Source organism: Centruroides vittatus, unplaced genomic scaffold (assembly GCF_030686945.1).
Source record: "Centruroides vittatus isolate TY-2023 unplaced genomic scaffold, ASM3068694v2 contig_349, whole genome shotgun sequence".
Classification (NCBI taxonomy): Eukaryota; Metazoa; Arthropoda; class Arachnida; order Scorpiones; family Buthidae; genus Centruroides; species Centruroides vittatus.
Genome location: NW_027122172.1, coordinates 1,571,505 through 1,592,443, shown reverse-complemented (window position 1 = coordinate 1,592,443; position 20,939 = coordinate 1,571,505). Strand labels below are relative to the sequence as shown.

Sequence of the window (20,939 nt, the reverse complement as noted above, 5' to 3'; positions counted from 1 at the left end):
GGGAGGCCAGAATTCTTTTGACCAAAACATGTCGACGTTATCCAACAACCAATTTTGCACCAAATGACTTGTGTGGGCGGGCGCACCATCCTGCTGGAAAACATACGGCTTTCCAGATGACACAGTTTCCATCCATGGCTTCACTACATTTGACAGAGCATGCAAATAAACATCTTTTGTGACATTTTTCCCTTCGTTAAAGAAATACGGTGGCATGACATCACCCTCACTGGACACAACACCTAGCACATGAACATTCGTCGGAAATTTTGTTTTTGCAATAACGGGGACATCTTCTGGGTCATGGGCAAGCCATCGGTCATTTCTTTGATTGATTTTCGCATCAACAGTAAAAATTTTCTCGTCAGAAAAAAATCTGAGTCGTCCGGCAGCATTGTTTTTTAAGGAACACAAAAGCAGGTTACAGCGTTCAACTCGCTTTGTCCTGGCAGTTTCAGAAAGCATCTGTCTCACTTTAATTGTGTAAGACTCGTAGCGGAGGTCCTCCTCAACGATTCTACGCATAGTTTTCTCGCTCACACCAACAACCGACGACAATTTTCGGATCGACTGACCTGGATCCTCAAAAATCAGCTCCTGAGCCCGTTGAATGATTTCACGGGTTCTGACAATGCGCTCCTTCGAGTGAATTTTCCTTGCCGGTGTTGCAAAACCTTCATTTGACTTCTCCGACTGATTGTATTTTGCAACGACATCATAAACAGTCGATCTCGGGTATCCGAAGAACCAAATAATTTCTGTCGCCGAGCGCCCAGCGCGAATACTTTCGATAATCACGGCTCTTCGGTTATACTCAGCACTTTGTTTCAAACGGCGACTGTTTCGCGGTTAAAATGGTTTAATACACATGTCAAGCTATTTGAACGCCAAACACGACATCTACCGGTGGTACAGAATGGTGGGAATTTGAAATTGAATTTTGTCCGGATTTTGGTGCCGCACCCTGTATTATTTATGATTTGTAAATTGGGTTACATTAATTCAGATTGAAAGATTAAAAATATTCTAATTTTTTGTAACTTTTATATCTAGGAAAATGATTGCTTATTCAATAAGAATACTAATAAAAGCTTTAGCAAGTTATCTATTTTAGAATAAAACTATGTTTAAACAATTGTTTAGACATTCAAATGGTTCTTAATTAATTTACATTATTACAAATAATAGATTTAACTAATATAAATAATTTGAATAATTTCTTTAAATGATTAGATTATGAAATCAATTTTACACTAACTATATGACATAGGATTGATTTATATAACTATAGATAAAGTAAATAGCAGATATATGTATAATATGTGTTTGTATATGTAGTTATATAAAATTTATGACTTGATTGGTACAATAACTCATACACACTACCAGAAATGTTAGTAAATAAAATTGCTTGTGTGAAATTCACGGAAAAAAAAAAGTTCTTCTAATTTTTGAATTCTGAGGTTAGCTTAGCCGAAAATTTTAATATTTTTAACTTGGCCGGTGGCATTGTTTAATGGAATCGTACAGTTATCTGCGTGAAAGCTAATATTTTTTTTTACTGAAATGAAAAGCTATAATATTGCATCATATTGCCCAGCAAAGTTTGCTTTAAAAATTTTGTTTTTATTCAAACACTTTCTCAATGATTAGGATTGAGTAACTTTTTTAAACAATTTCCTTTAACAGACATTTGTGTTAGATAAATATTATTTTGAATTACCATCTATTATAAATGTATATAATTTGATTTTGAATACAACAATAAGTCATAAAATATTTTTATAATAACTCAGATACTTTTTACATGTTTAATATTTAAATAAGTCAAACTATTTCTTACAAAAATAAAATGTACATTCACTCCAAAGAAAAATTTAATAGAAACAAATCTTTTTGTTAATTCTAGAATTACCTTCAAAATATTTCCATAATACAAGTAACTGAATGAATAAATTAATTTTTGTTATAGAATTGTATTCAGATTATTTCATTATTTATTGTGATATGATGGACTTGTGAATTAGGAGAGATAGATTAAATTTATTATATAATGATTATCTAATGAATATTTGAAGTTTAAAGTTTTTGTATTTTTGTTATTTTGAATATAAAAATTTTTTAAGGAAATATGATTGTTTCTAAACATGATTAATAGAACAAATTGAGTTATCTCATTATTATATATTTCTAATTTAAATACTTTTTGATTTAAAAATATTCCAATATTTTTATTTTCTTAAATTTTTAAATTTCAGATCAAATTCTTAAACTTTTGAAATATGTAAGGTTATTTAAATGATTTAGATAATAAGATGGCAGTGTATTTTCTTGTAGTTATAAATATATGAATGAAATCATTTAGTAATAAACCTAAACCAGACTTATATAAAGTAGTTCAATATGTGATTTATTTACTTATTCTAAGAGTTCTGATTGATCCATTTATGCTGTATCTTGATGCCTGAACATTGTCTGTAATCTATGAAATTAATTCTCTGGCTTTGAAATGCTGTAATTATTATACATCTGGTTTTCAGTGATTACCATTAATAAAAGTCACAAAGAGTTAGGTATAGGGGCTTAAAAGAGCAAGAAAAAAATTATTATTGAGTGATAGATTTACTTTATGATCAAAGTGCCACTCTTAGTTAATATTATGAAAGTTGCTGACAACTAAAAATTGATATATTCCTTTTTTGTTTATATAATTGTTTTAGTTTTATCTATGATTGATTTGAAAATACACTAATATCTTATCATTTAGTCATTTATAAAAATCCTATATATTTTTTATACAAATTTATTTTAAAATATTTTTCTTATTCAATTTTAGTTTTTTAAGATTATTTTAAGGATAAAATAGAAACTTTTCCATAACATGATTTTTAATTCCTGTGCAAAGCCTACATTTCACAGCAATAAAACAGAATGATTTATATTACACAGTTGAAGAAAAACTTAAAAAAGTATATTAATATAATCTAATTTGTTTTCAGATATATAATTTTAATGAGATATTAGAAGTCAAAAACTTTATTACATTTAACTTCTATGCATCTAAGGCTGTATTTATATAACTGGTTAAATTTGTTTGTTTTATTATAAATAGTAAAAGTAGATGTATTCATGAGTCATAAATTTATTTATTAATACATAAAATGACTTTCAGTATTTCATAAGTTTAAAGAAATGTATCATGTTTTGAAGAGAGAAATTTAATACATAAGATGAATGATTATATTATAGCATATTATTTTATTGTTAAATTTTGAAGGTTTTTGTTATCTGAAAGAAGAAGAAACTTCGTTTTTTTTTTTATTTTACTGATTAAATTTGTTGAGAGGAAAAAACAATTTTAATTAGTTATGAAACGAATATTCGGTTACTATTCTGTATTTGGCCGAATACCGAATACCTAAAAACAGGAGTAAGAAATAACAAAATAAAGTAAATTAATCATTTTGGTAACTTTTATGAATGCTGAACATACATTTCAAGTTTGAGAAAGTGCAATTTTTTGCTTATTTATCTAAAAGATCAAAGGAATAGTAATATAACTAAGTTACTTTTTTAAGAGATCAAAAAACGATAACAAATCAAATGAAAACTATGTACTTATTATGTAGTTTAGTCGTCTATACACTCGTATATAAAAGAACAAGTCCTGATAGGATAATTAACGCAGAGCCAAAACTACTGGTGCTAGAAACTTAAAAATTTGAGGGTGTGTTCCTTTTGCAAAGTTTAGGCATGCTAAGAAAAGATTTCCCATTTTACAATTATGTGACTCATAGTCTGGTGATAACGGAGAAAAGAGACAGACGGGACGTCGGTATAAGTCACAGTTACGATTTCACAGATTCGAGACGGCTTGGTAGCCCGAACGGCCCCAGGCTTTTGTCCCTTGCACGCTAAGTGACTTTTATTACAAGCATTTAGCTTTCCGAAGTCTACGAGAACAATTATTTGGCATTGATGGCTTCGAATTTCCTAGCCAATAAGCTGCCTGGACTTGTTTGATTATGTTATCGACTCAATTTCATATTTATTTTCACATTTTCACTTTGCGGTCCTTCTCTGTTCTTTTTTGTTATTTACACGTGTAGGTCATTTTGTTGTTATCCACATTTGATATCATCACTTATCACATACTGCCACGACACTCATGTCTGTTTTCTACAACTGTCAAGAATTAACGCGATTGGCAAAGCGTAGCGACAGTGGGCCAATAGAGAGCAGGGCGTGCGATCCTTGCCATAATGTGGTTTGCGTGCCAATTTTCGTACACGCGTTAATCAAGCCGAGTAGTACGGCCGAATATTTGGTTTCTGGCCCGGGCCGAATATACTATTCATTGCAACATTAATTTTAATCTTAATTTATAAAAATAAACTGATTCTTTTGCTGATATTTTTATGTTAATGATTTAGAAAGTGGTTATAATAGAACAAGAGCAAAATCCACATATTATAGAACATATAATAAGATTTTTATCATGATAAAATCTCTGCAAAACCTTAAACTGGATTTCCATTAGTCCTTTGATAACTTTAAAAATAAATAGTTTTTTCCTCTTGTATTAATTTAACAGAGAGAATAAAAAAATTTTTGTACAATGAAAAATCTTCAAAAATTAAAAAAAAAAAAATACATTATTAAATAGGGTAAAGAACATCCAAATATCTTGCATTATATAAAAATGAAGTCTAAAAAGCACAGAATGAGTTTTATTTTATTTGTAACTGTTATCAGTAATAAATTTTGCTTGACAAATATTTAATGATTATATTGTATTGCTACTAAGTATGAGCAATCGGTTTCAACTATCTGATGATGTATTATAAAATAAGTATTGTAGTTATTAAAAAAAATTTGATATATAAAGTTTTTTCTAAAATATTTAAAATTTCAGATATTTGTCATAACGTTTGTTTACTGATACTTTTAACAGAATTAATGCAAAGAAAGTTAATGTAAAGTTTTGACTTAAAATATTACTTAGCATAAAATAAATACATTTTTGTATATTACATTTTTAATATAATAATTTTTTTCAGTGTTTTCATTATTTTTTTTAATTTAAATTAATATAAAATGAATTAATCCAGTTTCAGTATCACAAAATTTCTGGAGAATAATCTGCTTTGACTTAATTGAAATATCCTTAAAACTTCATCAAAACCTCAATGGCAAACAATAACAACTTTACTGTGACCACTATATAATTCTACACTTACTTTGATTAGGTATCATCTGTGCCATTTACAAGAAAGGCTTTTCAGTTGTGTGCCATCTTCGCCTTGTGATCATGCCTTTATGCCACTAACTTGCACAGTGGTTTTGGATTACTTTGCATATTGGTGCCTAGTAAACAACATGGTATTTCATGTTTTTGTATTAATTTTTTAAATACTACATTCTCCTTAAATAGGCACTTGTTATTAGGGGCTATCATACTTTTCATAAGCACAAAGAATGTTTTACAACATTAAATTTTTAGATAACTTTAATGATTATTTAAAGAATTTTTATTTCTGCTGAAAAAAAACATTATTATTTTAACTAGACACAAAGTCTAAAATTGTTTAAATTCAGAGTTATATTTTTTTAATATTAAAACATTTATCTGTCTTCTAATTATTAAACATTTCTTATTCTCTTAAATGGTATCCACAAATTAATACAAAGTTTTTTGTTAAAGTATTTTTATAAAATTGAATTTAATGAATTTTATTGAGAGATCTTATGATTATGTTTAGTTAGTTTCTCATTTATGTTCCAAATTAAGTGGAAAGTATTTGAATTACTGTTACGTCGATAATAATTTTTTATGTGAACAGTTTTCTTGTTATTAATGTCACAAAAATTTAAGTAATTAATAATTTAATAATCTTATTAAAGTTCTCTAGTTGTTTTATGCAAATTCAGTGTATATTGTCTTTCTAATTATGGTTAAATATACACTATAATTTATCTTTGTCATATTTTGATTTAATGACTTGTATTTAATAATCTATATACAGATCATTAATCAAAACAGACTGAACTCTCATATATATATATATATACAGTACAGGTTTAAATGCAGTGTTAGAGAATATTCATATCATAGCTGAACAAACTGGAATCTGTTGTAAATGAATAGTTTATTCTTAGTTTAATCACAAACTGGTAGATGTCATTTCTTTTACTGTGAAGTAAAAATTTATTTTTGAAATTCTATAACTGTATGTAAAAAGATACCTATTATTGAAATATTTTATCAGTTCTATACTTTTAATGTGTGGATCTTAGGTTGGTTTCTTTAGGTTTTGATAAAGTATTTCATTAGCAACTAAACCAAACTATACAGTATAACTAAATATATAAACTAGTAAAATTAAATACATAAAGATAAGAATAATTGTATTTATAATGCATAAAATAAATCCTGAAAAAAATGAACAAGAAGAAATTAACAGTCCTTGTTAATAATTTCAAAATTGAAACTCATTAGTTGTTTTGATGCATCCAATTGCTAAAATATGCCTGTGACATTGTTTATTGTGTAAATGTTACTGAAAACATTCTGACAATAAGAAAACAAGCATTAAATAGTTTTTATAGCTAACACCAAACTATTTGAAACACCATTGAGTGAATTCTTGAAAACTGATGCCTATCAATACTAGATATATACAGTATTTATAGACTTACTGATAACACTACTATTCAATTTACACTGTTTAAAGAAATTATAAGATTGGAGCATAACATCATTATTCCGATCACATACTAAATTCTAATTTAATAATTGTATTTGTTAAAGGGAGTAATTATAAGTACTACATTTAAGAAATGAGTATATGTTATATCTGATGATCAAATGAAAAAATAAATTTCATAAGTTTTATCTGTAAATAAATTTTATGACCACCTTATCACCTTTTTTTTTTTTTTTTTTTTTAAAATGTATTTGTCTAATGTGTGCAAAGTAAAATATTTGCATGTGTTTTCAACTTCGAGTACATTAAGACATTACACCGTATTATAATCATGCCTCACAGAACAAAATTGTCAGAAATGGAAATAAGGAAGATTTTTCTCTTTCCATAGGAAAAATAAATCTTAAAAAGAAATTGTCACCATTATTGGTTGATCTAAGCAGTTTGTCAAGCCTTATCAAAAAAGCACATCCACTCTTTCCTAGACAGGAAAAAAACTAATATGACAAGGCATCAGAAGGATTAAAGTCCTAGTTACAAGAAAGAACATATCAATAAGAATTGCATCTCAACTAGAGATCTTTTAAGTCACAAAACAATGTGGAAAACACTAAAAAGTTAGTCAGACATAAGATATGGAAAAATGAAATTTTAATTGCAATTATCACCTGAACACAAAATGTCAGTGGGCCAATCAAGTGACGTGTGGAAAGAGGAACAGAAATCTGTGGTCCTTTCGGACAAAAAGAGGTTCAATGAGGTTAGATGGACCAGATGATGATAACTATGGTATGACGTGCACAAAGAAAAATGAATGCAAATTAGCTATCAAATGGGTATTAGTTTATGATTTGAAGAACCTTTTCATTTGGTGGAAAAACTGATCTTGCAGTATGAACTCTTCAAATGGAAATGAAATGCTGTGTGATAAACTTATTTCATTTGGTCTGCTAGTAGGTGGATTAATTGGAAGTTTCATTAGGATAATGCACCATATCATGTGCCAGCTTTAACAAAAAGTGCGTTTGAGAAAACATTGCAGTTATTCCACGGCCATTGTGTATCCTAGTCCTCAATCCTGTAGAAAATGTATGGGGGTATTCTGGCACAAAGAATCTGTAAACAAATAGCAATTTCAAATATTTTCAAGACAGTTGTTTAAGCCAATGTAAGGTGCACAATTAGGCCCAGAGATTTAAGGAGAGTGGGTGCGTTGTCTACGATAAGAACTGACCAGATTATCCAACAATCACCGTAACAGACACAATCAAAGTGTAAATTGATATACACAAATTAGGTAGAATCACGATTGATGACATCACTGCCAAATTCAACATGTGCCGTGGTTGTACTTACAATGTTGTCCAAAACAGTCTTGGATACAGAAAAGCTTGTTGCAGATGCTACCAAAGGAGGTAAAGCCAGATCACAATTTGCAGAGCCATGGATCATGTTGAATTTAGTAGTGATGTCATCAATTGTGACTCTCCATAATTTGTGTATCAATTTACACCTTGATTGTATCTGTCATGGTGATTGTTGATTGATCCAGTCAGTTCTCATAGACAGTGCACCTGCTCTCCTTAAATATCTGACTGAGTTGTGCATTTTACATTAGCTTAAACAACTGTCTACATCATGTGATAAATTTCACTCATTTTTTACATCTTCCAACCACAAGGGGGAAAAAAAAAACATAAAACACTTCGTTGCCTCCCGACAGTGGAGTGACCATCTTTGACATGGCATTGTGTAATAGCATACAAAATGTAAAAATTTTAAAACTGTGTTAAAGTGAATTCACATAAATGAGGAATTACTATATATAAAATATAGATTATGCATTTTTACTTCTCACTTTCACTGTTATTCTAGCAGTATCGAATATGTATATACGTATACACTACTATTAGTCATATATACATACATACATATATATATATATATAAGTAAAATATATAATTCCACTTTGAATTTACACAGAGATGTGTATGAGTAGAAGTTTGTAAAATTTTTAGATCATTTTACACATTTCTATTCAGACATTTAGCATTTAAAGAAATCAAAGGATCTGCATAAAATTTTTTAAATTTTTAATAAGAAATATTTATATTTACTACTAAGTATAATTTAAAATGTTTGCTATATAAAGATATAAAGAATATTTTTGGATTTTCCCCTAAAATGTATGTAGGATGTATTTATAAAATGCTGTTCATTTTAAAATTAGTTTTAAAGCACAAAGATGATGACTATGATTTTAATTATAATAGGTTCTTTTTTTTTGCATGTGCACATAACATACATAATGGTTTATTATTATACTGTTTAAATTTCACCCGTCATGTACCATTTGTAGCTCAAATTAAAAATAGATATATTTTCATTATTTAAAACAAAAATTAAAGAGTATATTTATATGCTGGATTTTTCAGGCTATATTTAGACTAATATTTTAATAAAGTTGATTAGGTCTCCACTTTTTGACAAAAAATTATGACAGGAAAATTAGATTTGGTTGTTGATTATTCAATTGATAGTTTAAAAAAAAAATGTTTTTTGAGTTAAACTATTTAAATTAAGAATTAAATTTAATAACAACAATATAGAAAATAAAATTAAAATATTGCATTTAATAAAATAGTTTATTTTTTTATAAAGAATATATTTTTTAATTTATATAGCAATACATTAATAAATTCTTAAATATCAAATATAGCTCATTTTATTTTTATATTTGCCATATCATAAAATTAAATATGATCTTTTGATTTCTGATCTTATTTGAATCTTTTAGCATTTGCACTAAAGTATAAAATAAGTAGTTTCAAAATTTTCTTGAGTTATTAGGGAAATTTTTAAAAAAAACATTATCATAATTATTGAAAGCTACAGTAGGAATGAATGACATAAAAATTGGATACTAAAAGTACAGTAGAGCGTCGTTTATCCGAAAGCCGATCGACCGAAACGTCGGTTAACCGAAAGCCTTCCGGTCGGACTGAATCGAACGTTTTTGATACTAGATTAACTTCTAAAGTATAATATTTTTTGTTGTTATATTTTTTAATATATTTATTTTGTTTGTACAAAATAAAGAAATAATTTTTAACGATAAAATAACCACGATTATTATTATAAAAATTTTCGTTAGGCTTAAAATCGACGAAAATTCAATGCACGGCGACACAATGGAGAAAAATTTCGACGTGGGATAGGTTAATATATTTTTTCGTACGTAATCGGTTATCCCAAAAATCAATTACCCGAACGACCCCGGTCCCCAATTGATTCGGATAAACGACGCTCTACTGTAATTGACAAAAATAATAATAAATATTACATAATTATTTTTAAAAATTTTTCTTATAGTTAATTTGATTATATTAATGTTAATGTCTTCAGACATTTTTTAAATTAATTTTTTTCCATATTATTATAAGGTGAAAATAATTATATATATATATAAACATTGAAAATATTTGTGTAATTAAAAAATGTTCTTTTATAGCATATATTATATTTACTTAGAAAATTTAAATACAGTAGAGCATCAATTATCCAAATACCGATCAACTGAAACATCAGTTAACTAAAAGTGTTCTAGTTGGCAAATTCAAATTTCTGGTAGTGCCGTGGCGCTGCAGCACTCTCCCCCTCCCTGCCAACCTAAACTGTAGGCCTACTTTAATGTACTACTTTATGTAAGATGTGTGATACAAAATATATACAGTACAGTTTTGCGTTTTATATATTTTTTCGTAAACGATCAGTGTTATCCAAACAACAACCCCAGTCCCAAATTGTTTCGGATAATCGATGCCGTACCGTACGTCAAATTTATATTGCACGGTACACATAGCTGGTAATATGGAGAATATTCTATTTCGGTTCGAAAAATTCAAATTTGGTACCTACTTGGAAAATAGCTGGACATTATGAAATTGTTGACAAATTTCTGTATTTATTAAGTTATCTTAAAGTAGGAGTCATTAAAAAAAACATGTGCCTATGACATATTTTTTGTTTTATTAAGTTCAAAACTTATCAATGAACTTCACAGAAGAAATTACTACATTTCCTTTTTCAAGAAATCAATTAAGTATATAGTATAAATGTATTTAACAAGTACAAATAAAAACTAAGTTGATAGTAAACAATTATTTGTTATTCAATTTTATATTATATTTATTTAATATGCTAATCCGATTTCAAGTTGATAGTCCTTAAGGTTTAAAAATAGTAATAAAAAGTAGGTTAAAGTTTACATTCAGTTTTAGAGAAATGAATTAATGTTATCATTAAAATACTAAGTATTTAAATTTTCAGTATATGAGAAAAATTTAAAATCATTTTTTTTTATTTACATTTTAATGTTTTGTTCTTTTAAATTAGATAGAAATCATTTGAATAAAATGGAAAGTTAAATATAATTTTTATGTTTGAATAATTAGAAGACAGAAATGTTTTAATTTCACAATTCAGTTGCTCTTTTGAAAGCTAAAATATATATTTGTATATAGTTTTTTTCTTTATAAAAAGAACACATTTATTGCTTCTCTGTTTGCCAGTTAGAGAAATAATTAGTTATGAATTCATAATTACTTTGGTTAAATGTTTCAAAATCAATATTTTTTATTTGATTAATATATCACTTTATTTGATTTGTTAATTTGGAAAAAAAATGATAACTACAATGAGAGAGGGAAGGATTTTTGATTCTCCAGTATTTTTCAATAATTTAAAATGAAAGATAACGAATGTCCTGTTTTTATTTCTTGCAAAAATTTAAAATGAATGGATTTTTCTAGATTATTATATAATGTCAAATGATTGCCAGATTATATCGAGCTATAATAATGCAGCTATTAATAATTAAATGGCGAGTAATTTGGCCTAGAGGTGTAGGCATTAGGTGCCATTTCTTGATAAATTCAATAATTAATTTAAAAGGTTCTGGTAAATCTCTTGACATTTAATTATTTATAGTAGCATTGTTATAGCCTGTTGTAATCTGGCAATTATTTGATATTAATCTAAAAATCAGATTAATGGATGTTTATATTTGATTATTATATAAATTTCTTTATGAGAATATATAATCAAAAATTTTATTTTGAAATATTCTTAAAATATTAACAGTTTGTTATTGAAATTATATCATTACAGTAGTTATAAACGGTTCTAAATAACATTCTCTATTAATAAATTTATCAAACCGGTGCATATCCAAAAAAGTCAAGATTTGTGAAGAAAAGTATATTTGGCCTTGTGTGAAAACTGAACCATGTTCTTTGAAACTTTATTATGAATTTTCTGATTAACTGAATTATTGGAAATACTCTGTTTGTTTTGAAGATAAATATTTTTAAAGGTTAGATCAGTGGTGCTCAAACTATGGCTCTGAGCCAAATGTAGCCTGCAAACATAGCATTTAACATTAAAAGTAATAGGCATACTTTTTATATACAGTGGAACCTTGCTTAATGAGCACCTTGCATAATGAGTACTTTGCATAACGAGCAAAACAAATTATAAAAATTTGACTCGCTTAACAAGCAATGTTTTGCATAACAAGTGACAAGGAGAGGGGAAGTCCCGGATTGTGTGCATGCTCCATCGGTCTGTGTTTAGCACTCATTTCGCTAGCATCTTAGTGTTGCTTCATACATTTTTCCAAACTTGTGTTCACACACATTATGTATGAACATCAACAACCATAGCTTGTTTTATAATAAATATGCCATCTTGTACTAAATTTAACGACCCATTCTAAATTAAATTTTAAAAATGTCTAAATTAAAAATTACTTTTTTATAATTATTAAATTTAATACGAGATGGATGATTAACTGCCTACCTCTAGTCAAATTAATTAATTAATTTTTAATATTTAATTATAGCCTTTACATATCCCAAGAATTTGGCATATTGTTTGGTGTCTTTATCAGACATATTTTATCTGTTTTTTTTTCCTGCAAATCGAATTTGCATTCAAGGTTGGTTCATTCTGTGCTAGAAGAAAAGATGATGATGATTCATGCTTCTTAACAATGTACAGTACATTGTATAATTTTCTTTGAATAAATGTTATACATAAAATATTTTTGTATTCTTTGGCATGGAATGCATTATCGTATTTTACATTAATTTCTATGGGGAAAAACTGTTTCACTTAATGAGTGTTTCACATTACGAGTAAGATTCAGGAACGAATTATGCTCGTTAAGCAAAGTTCAACTGTATATGGAATATACAAAATATTTGTGGCTTGTCAGCATTACTTGTGACTTATGTGCAGTTTGAACTGCAAGTTGAAAAGTATGGGCACTACTAGCTTAGAAGTTGATGTACAATACTAAAGAATATGAATTCAGTTTCCATTTTTGCCAAATACTTTGTGATGGGTGTATGATTTATATTATAAAATAATAATTAAAACATATTAGATATTATTTATTTATTTATAATTATAAATTTTAGTACCTAAATTAATCTCAAAAACACAATTTTTATTAATTTATTTCTTTTGACAATATACGATAAATTTAAAATCTTTTATTTTATTGTTATGCTCTTTGTTAGAAAGGAAAATCTTCAAAATTTTGCATACTATTATGTCTTCTTTTAATAATAATTTTGTAAAAACATTAAAAATGCTTGTTTCGGGTAACCGAAAATTCTAACTTAAAAATGTTTTTTGCTTCAAACTCGGAATATTTTTAGTTTCATATTTCAGTAGAACAACAGACATTCTTTTATTTGAATGTGAAGCTGAAGATTTTCTGAGACTGGAATGAAAAAGTTTCTAAGTGAAAATTTCTGGTTAGCTGAAGTAGGCATTTTAATATCTTTTTAGTGTCATGGTACCTGGTTTGCATGAAATAATTTTGTAATTCATCATTACAAAAAGTTTTAATGTAAAAATATATTTCTAAAGTAACTTCTGAAACTTTCAGAATGTATTTAATAAATTTAAAATACTTGAGCAAAAATTTTAGTTAACATTAGTTTGTTTTCATTCTATTTTATCCCCTTGCTTAAATGTTTGAGCTTAAACCACATTTCATTTCATTCCTGTTTTGTTTTCTATTGTGACTTTTTTAAAGATTAAAATAACAGTTGTCTAATAACCATCTCGCAAAGGTGCCCTGAGATCGGACTACCCATGGGGACAACTAGAGAACAAAGTCCTTTCTTGATTCCTCCCCAAAATCCTTTGTTACAGGAGATACATGGACGATATTTTGGTTCTCTGGAGGTCTGTACCGGATATAACGGTCATGATTGACACTTTTAATGACAATCCCTATGGCTTAACAGTAGAACTCGAACAAGCCAGCCGAAAAGAAGTCCACTTCCTTGACACAAATATCAGAGTACACGAGACGGGTGTGCACACATCCATATACCGCAAACCAAGTTCCACCTCCACATTCATCCCTGTAGGCTCATGTGACCCATTCCCCTATAACATCGCAGTATACAACGCTTTAATTAAGAGGGCATTTTCTCATTCGTCTACTACACAAGCACTTGCCGCGGAACCTTTACATATTCACTGTCTTGCCTCTTCCCATGGGTTTCCGAGGCTTGCACATAAATTGATACATTGCTACCACCGTGCACACTTGCAGTGCATCATCATGACCGACTGCCAGAATAACAACCCCCGACGTTATTCAATTGGTCCCTAGCCCTCTCCACAAGGTACAATGGATCCCTATCACGTTCAATCTGTACCTAAAAACACTCTTTACCAAGATAGCCAAAAAAAGAGGTATTCAGATCGCATACAGGAGATGTCCTACCATCTTTGACATCCTTCGCAATGGAAAAGACCCCCCCAAACAGAACAGACTCCCTGGAATATATAGTATTCCCATTAGGGGACAACAGGTTTGATAGGGACCTCATTTATATCAGATCCACAAAACGCTCCTTGGAAGTCAGAGTCCAGGAACATATAGCGGACGTACGTCATCAGAGAAGTACTTCTGCCCTTGCCACGTATGCTGCTGACCTGGACATTGTTGCAGCCTTCCACCAGGTGAAACTCATACACACTATGTCATACAACGAACACCTTAAGTGGCTCGAGGCCATTCAAATTTACAAATCGTCCCTCAATGAGAACTGCATCAATTTTAAGGACGAGTTGGTTCTGTCGACAGCATGGCAGATGTCGACGGACTCCGACCTTTAAGTTCACGTTAGGGCAACTAGACGAACACACACTCATCTCATCTAACACCTTATAATTGTTTCTCGAATTTCCTTTAACGGTTTGCTCTTTCCCAGCAGTTCGAAAACATTTGTGGTGAACTGCATCCTTTGTTTTTTTATCACAGCGGTTATAGGTTTTAAGAGTGCAGTAATTGATTTGATTTATTGATTTAAATTAATTCTTACAATGGAGGAACAAATTAGTTACATAATGTTATTAAATATATATAAAAAATAAATTATCACAAGAATTCTAAAGATTTAGAGAAGAAGGAGAAAATCTTAAATAAAGTAGTTTTTGACATGTCGTCATTTTTCAAATGATTATACTTGAAATCTTCTCCTAGTACTAAACATTTTAGTTGGTATACCACTTGACAAGATCCAAACAAATGTTTTAAAAGATTCTCTTCCTCTTTACTATTGCAATAACTACAAAACTTCTCTCTTGATATATTTATCCGATAGCCCTTTAACATAATCCGAAATCTATTAAGTCTAAGTTGCATAATGAGGCTTTTCGTGGAAAAATTAGTTTCACAGTTTAAGTAGTTTTTTGTACACCAACCCTGGCACATTTCGAACAAATTCACTCGTTTAGCTAAGAGTGCAGTAATTAGAATTTGATTTATCTACCGATATTATATCGGAATATTTCAAGAAATATATATAAGGCTACAATAATTCTCTTGAATTAGATACATGTTTTTAAAAATGACAGAACACATTAATTTGTTTGATATGATATTTAAATATTTGGTATAAATTGAGGATTTTTTTTATTGATAATACATTTCAAAATATACATACAGTAAATATAAATATAATTAGCTTTAGAATAACAATTACATTATTAATTACAGAGTTTTTCATAATTAATACCAGTTTTGAAAGTAAATAATTATGAAAGAACAGTGGCGTAGCGTAGTGGGGCGGCAGGGGCGGCCCGCCCCGGGCGGCACTTATAGGGGGTGGCAAAATTTCACAATAAATAATAATATCTTGTAAAAATACCTAAATAAGGGGGCGGCGAAATTTTCCTCCGCCCCGGGCGGCTGACACCCACGCTATGCCACTGTGGAAGAAGAAAGCATTCAGTTGTTCCAAATTTGAAATACCTCACATTTAGTCATCTTAAAATATATGGAAAGTATTTTTAGATATCTTTTAGAAAAAGTTTGCATATATGATTAAATTTTAAAATATTCTATGAATCAGTTTTTGTATTTTAGTAAAAATATGCTTGCTCCTTGTCTCTAAACAGGAACATTGACCTGAAAATAGTATTAATACAGAACTGAAGTGAATATGCAAATGAAAACTATACAAAGATTTTTTCATTTTTGTTCACTTACATAAATACAACAAAATTCAATAAGATAAAGTTCTGTGCTTTTAATCCACATACTATGATTTTGAGATCAGTGTAATTTTTTTGAAAACATTTAAATAAAGTAATGATTTCTAAATTAAAATTTTTTAAAAATTACTGTAAAAAGGCTCTATCAGTTATGCATATTAAATAAATATTAATAATAATGGCTTTTTTTTAGAAATTAGAAATTTTTTTTTGTTTTAGTGTTGAAACTTCTCTCTCTATTGTGAAAATGGCAAGAAAAATCCTATCATTTACTATAATAATTTATACACCATATTATGGTGTAAATAGGGCTTAAATTGCAGTTTAATCTTAAAATAGTTTGGAATTATAAGTAACTGGGAGTTATTAATATTTTTGCAAGCGTATAGCTCATTGATTTATTTTGTAAATATCCATTAACAAACTGATTCAGTGATAACCCAACTCTATTATTTTAAATATAATTACTTTCTAAAGAAGATATATATGTAAAATTTTAAATAAGTTTTATAAATGATATGAATTGATTAATTTTTCTAATCAAATATATTATTTTTTAGTTAATCAACACAGAGCTGGATCATTAAAATTGAAATTTGGATATATTTTTACTCCTACTGGCAAAATTGAGTAATAAATGTGTTACATTTAATTTTTACAGATTAAAATAAATAGTTAAAGCCCATAAAGATAATATAATATGATAATTCAAAACATCATTATACATTAAGTCAAATTACAATTTATTTTAAAAACCTTTATATTGCATCATCATATAATAATAACTTTTTCCATTGAATTTTTTTAATATAAATATTTTTTAAAAATAAGAATTAATGCATGATTATTTTTAATGATTAAAACTTTTTCTTTACAGCATTTATAAAACTTAAGTGATTTTAAATTTAAAATATTTAATAAATTTTTCTATTTTTTAAATAACATTCTGAAAATATACAACAGATTCAAAATGTTTTCTTCTCGAAAATATAAAACGGTTTTTATTTTTCCGAGCTTTGGAATTTGTCGGAAAAATTTTATAAATTTCGTCCTTCTATATTGACAGAATGTTATAGTATTTTCATATAATGATTTAATTTTTAATTTTTTTCTGATTTAGAAGAGCAGTTTAAATGTAATAGTAACTATTATATAATTCACATAAAGTTTATTGTTTATTGAAATAAAATTTTAAATATTGATGATAACATTTATTCTATAATCGAAAAATAAATAAATGACTGTTCTTCTAAATTTAACAGAACAATTGATTTGGAGATTATTTTTTAGTTTTATTCATTGTTAAATTAAAAAATTTACAATAATTAAGCATATTAAAATATTTCATCCTATCATAACTAGGACGAAATATTTTTTAGCTACGAACTGAGAATTTCGAAAATAAATATATAATCGTTTGGCAAATTATATTTATTTTTTTGTATTAATTTTTTAAAAATTTATTCTGAATTGTCTTATTAACTTCATTGGGAATAAAAATTGATTAAAACATATTTAATTATTGCAAGATTATTGTTAAATATTATGTCATTTCAAAAGTTCAGTATATTCTTCGTTAAGAATAAATGCATGAAGTTCTAAATTAAATGAAGGATTGAAATTAATTCTGAATGAATTAAATGTATTTATATCGACAAAAATAATGTTTGTATAATTTCTTGAAGTTAAATTTTTTTAGCTCATAGTTTAATATTTTACTATATTTACTTTATAACATGAAATTAAAATCTTGAATATATATTTTTATTAATCTATGATGGTAAAATGTAGAAAAAATCATGCATGGTATCATAAAATTTTATATCTTTTTATCTTTTTAATTAAATGTTTATTATTCAATACATCATTTCATAAATTGAAGCTGATTATTTGTTATGATTATCATTATTACATTTATTTTTTTTAGTTCAAAAGTATCATAAAAACTTTTATTAAATAAATTAAAACATACTTTTACAATTTATTTGAATTATTTAAGCTACTTGCATGATATTTTTCAGCATTTTAATTTTTTAAATAAATATTATTTATTTTTCAAAGTTAGAGATTGCAGCAAATGTAATGCATATATATTTAAATTATGATTTTATTCTACATTTAGAATAAAAATGTTCATATTTTTGAAAAAAAATTTAAAATATAATCTATTCTAATGTTAGAAAAATTAATTCAAATTTAATAATAATAAAGTTTCTATATGGCTAATATTAGTAATAAGGGTGATTTATATTTATTTAGCAGATTATTTTTAAAATTTTACATATTTCAAGTTTTAAGGAAGTTAATCATATAAATTACTTTTTTTCAGCATAGAATTTCTGAATAAATATTTGTTTTCTTGTATGTGTTTAAAGGGGTTTAAAGGTACAAAGAAATTGTTATTTTTTTAAATGTTTTTATTAATTATTTGTTGTGAACATTCAAAGAACATACAAGAAAAATCTTTCAGATTATTTATATTCTGAATTAATTTTCATTAATTCTGTTAGATATAAAAGAAACTTTTATTAAAGGAAAAATTCTCCTACAGGTAAAGAGAGATTTTATTGAACTTTTAAAAGAACAAAAAGGATTGGATAAACATTCTCGTTGGAGTGATATTAAAAAAACATTAAACGACGATAGTCGATATAAAGCTGTCGAAAGCAGTTCGCATAGAGAGGACTGGTTTAAGGAATATGTCAGCAAGCTGACCAGTGTAAGTTAACTTGACAATTAAAGTTTTTATAACAAAGATTGTGTCTTTTTAATTGGTAATTGAAATTATAACAACTTACATTGTAAAAGGATTTTTTTTTTTTTTTTTGGTAGGAGGCAGATGAAGCTGCTGCTAGAGAAAAAGAAAAACAAGAAAGGATTGAAGCAAGCATACGTGAACGAGAGAAAGAAGTTCAGCGTACTTTATCGTCTCATTTACGTGAAAGAGATAAGCAAAAAGAACAACATAAGCGTGATGAAGCTGTTCAACATTTTAATGCCTTACTTGCTGACTTGGTATGATTTTCTTGATTATATATTTTGTTTATTGTTGCCTTATGGGAAAACAAAGTACAGTAGAACCTCTATTATCCGGACTAATTGGGGATGAAGGTAGTCCGGATAAGGAAAAATCCAGATAATTGAAAAAAATAATAATTGACAGTGCATATAGTATGAATAATTTTTTTTTCTAGATTTACATATAGCTTCAATATTAAATTATTTTTTATTAAGAAATTTAATTAATGATTTTTGTTTAAAGCTAGCTGTTCTTTTTGAAGCTGCTAAATTGCGAATACTTGTAAGACATATATGTTGTCCTGAATTACACTCGTCTTAGCTCTCATCTAAGCACTGAAAAGTTTCAGAATATGTAGGACTAATATCTCTTACTTCGCAAATCTCTTCGTCTACTCGATCTTGTTCGTCTGAGGCAGATATTTCTTTAATTATTTCCTCATCATTCAAAATTTGGAATCCAGGATCGTTCAAATCGCAATTTAACCACTCGGTTACATTTTCTTTGTCACATTCAACACATTGAAATTTGTGCTATTGCTTCTGCAATGTCTTCTATACCACTTTCTACTGTTACTGGAATTTACTAATGGTCTTTTCAAAATTTTGTTTCATGCATTCCATCATCACGTACGTACATAAATAGTGTGAATATCCTAAAATCGCGCCGAGAATTCGATTGTTTACAAGATCGCTACATCGGGAAATTTCGGAAAGTCAATCGGAGCGAGAACGCGCATCGGGCTATAAACCGGACATCTGTAAAGCATTTCTTCTAAAACAAACACAACGCGGTAATAAACGACGAAGGGAATGTCGCGGTGATCGTATACAAGAGTCGAGATGTAAACAATTAACAAAAAGGGGAGAAAGAAGAGAGACAGATGGTCAAGGACACCTGTTAGACCATATGAGCCTGGGATCGTCTCGAAAGGGGGGCAGCCACAGAACGTTTGGCTGATCGGTTCAGTCAGATGTCCGCGAGAGGGGGGCAAACAGTGTAATTTATGTGAGTAGCTGTCAACGCCCGGGCGCCGTCCCCAGCCAAACTTGGTTTTCGTCTTGCTTAGTAACAGTAGACTGACCAATCGAGAAAAGGAAAAAGGGACTTAAGACCAATCAAGAGGGAAAGATTCGAGGGAAAATCGTATAAAAACCCCCGAATCAAGGTCGGAAGGGGAGACGACGGAGCTTTCTACCAGGAAGTGGACGACGGTACTCCAACCAGCCACCTACTCCTTCGCTGACGTCCGTCACCGATCCCTCGGACTCTCCTACCCGACTGCCCCGGGGCTTTACCGACGACTCCAACAGCACACTCTCCGATCGCCGTCATCCGGAGCGCCTTCTGCCGCAGACGATCTAGATCGCAGCTTGTATTGTAGGCCTACTTTGTAAGTTTGTTTTGATGTTAAAATAAACAGTTATTGTCAGGCACTTGTTATCTTTGCCTCTGCCGCCACCACCCACATACGATCGGTCCCTAGGTTTTTCCTGACGTGCAATTAACTAATTGCCCCCATATGTCGGCAACTTACAATAGTGCCGCAATTCGCCAAGTGCAAATCAGCAAATTCGTAGAATTTTTATTTTGAACAATCCGGATAATCAAAAATCCGGATAATAGAG

General features: G+C 28.6%; 1 protein-coding gene and 1 long non-coding RNA gene across 4 annotated transcripts in view; both read left to right on the top strand.

The window, feature by feature from the left end:
• The window catches only part of LOC136974407 (transcription elongation regulator 1-like), a 157,231-nt gene that overhangs the window by 121,280 nt on the left and 15,012 nt on the right, over positions 1-20,939 (top strand). For all 3 annotated transcript variants that reach the window (XM_067269277.1, XM_067269276.1, XM_067269275.1), the window contains 2 exons: positions 18,844-19,011; positions 19,125-19,307. In XM_067269277.1, the coding sequence (XP_067125378.1) occupies positions 18,844-19,011; positions 19,125-19,307 (351 nt within the window). The remainder of the gene's footprint in view (positions 1-18,843; positions 19,012-19,124; positions 19,308-20,939) is intronic.
• On the top strand, positions 13,384-16,134 carry LOC136974412 (uncharacterized). Its single transcript, XR_010880634.1, has 3 exons — positions 13,384-13,541; positions 15,796-15,846; positions 16,020-16,134. It is a non-coding gene; the product is annotated as an uncharacterized lncRNA (long non-coding RNA).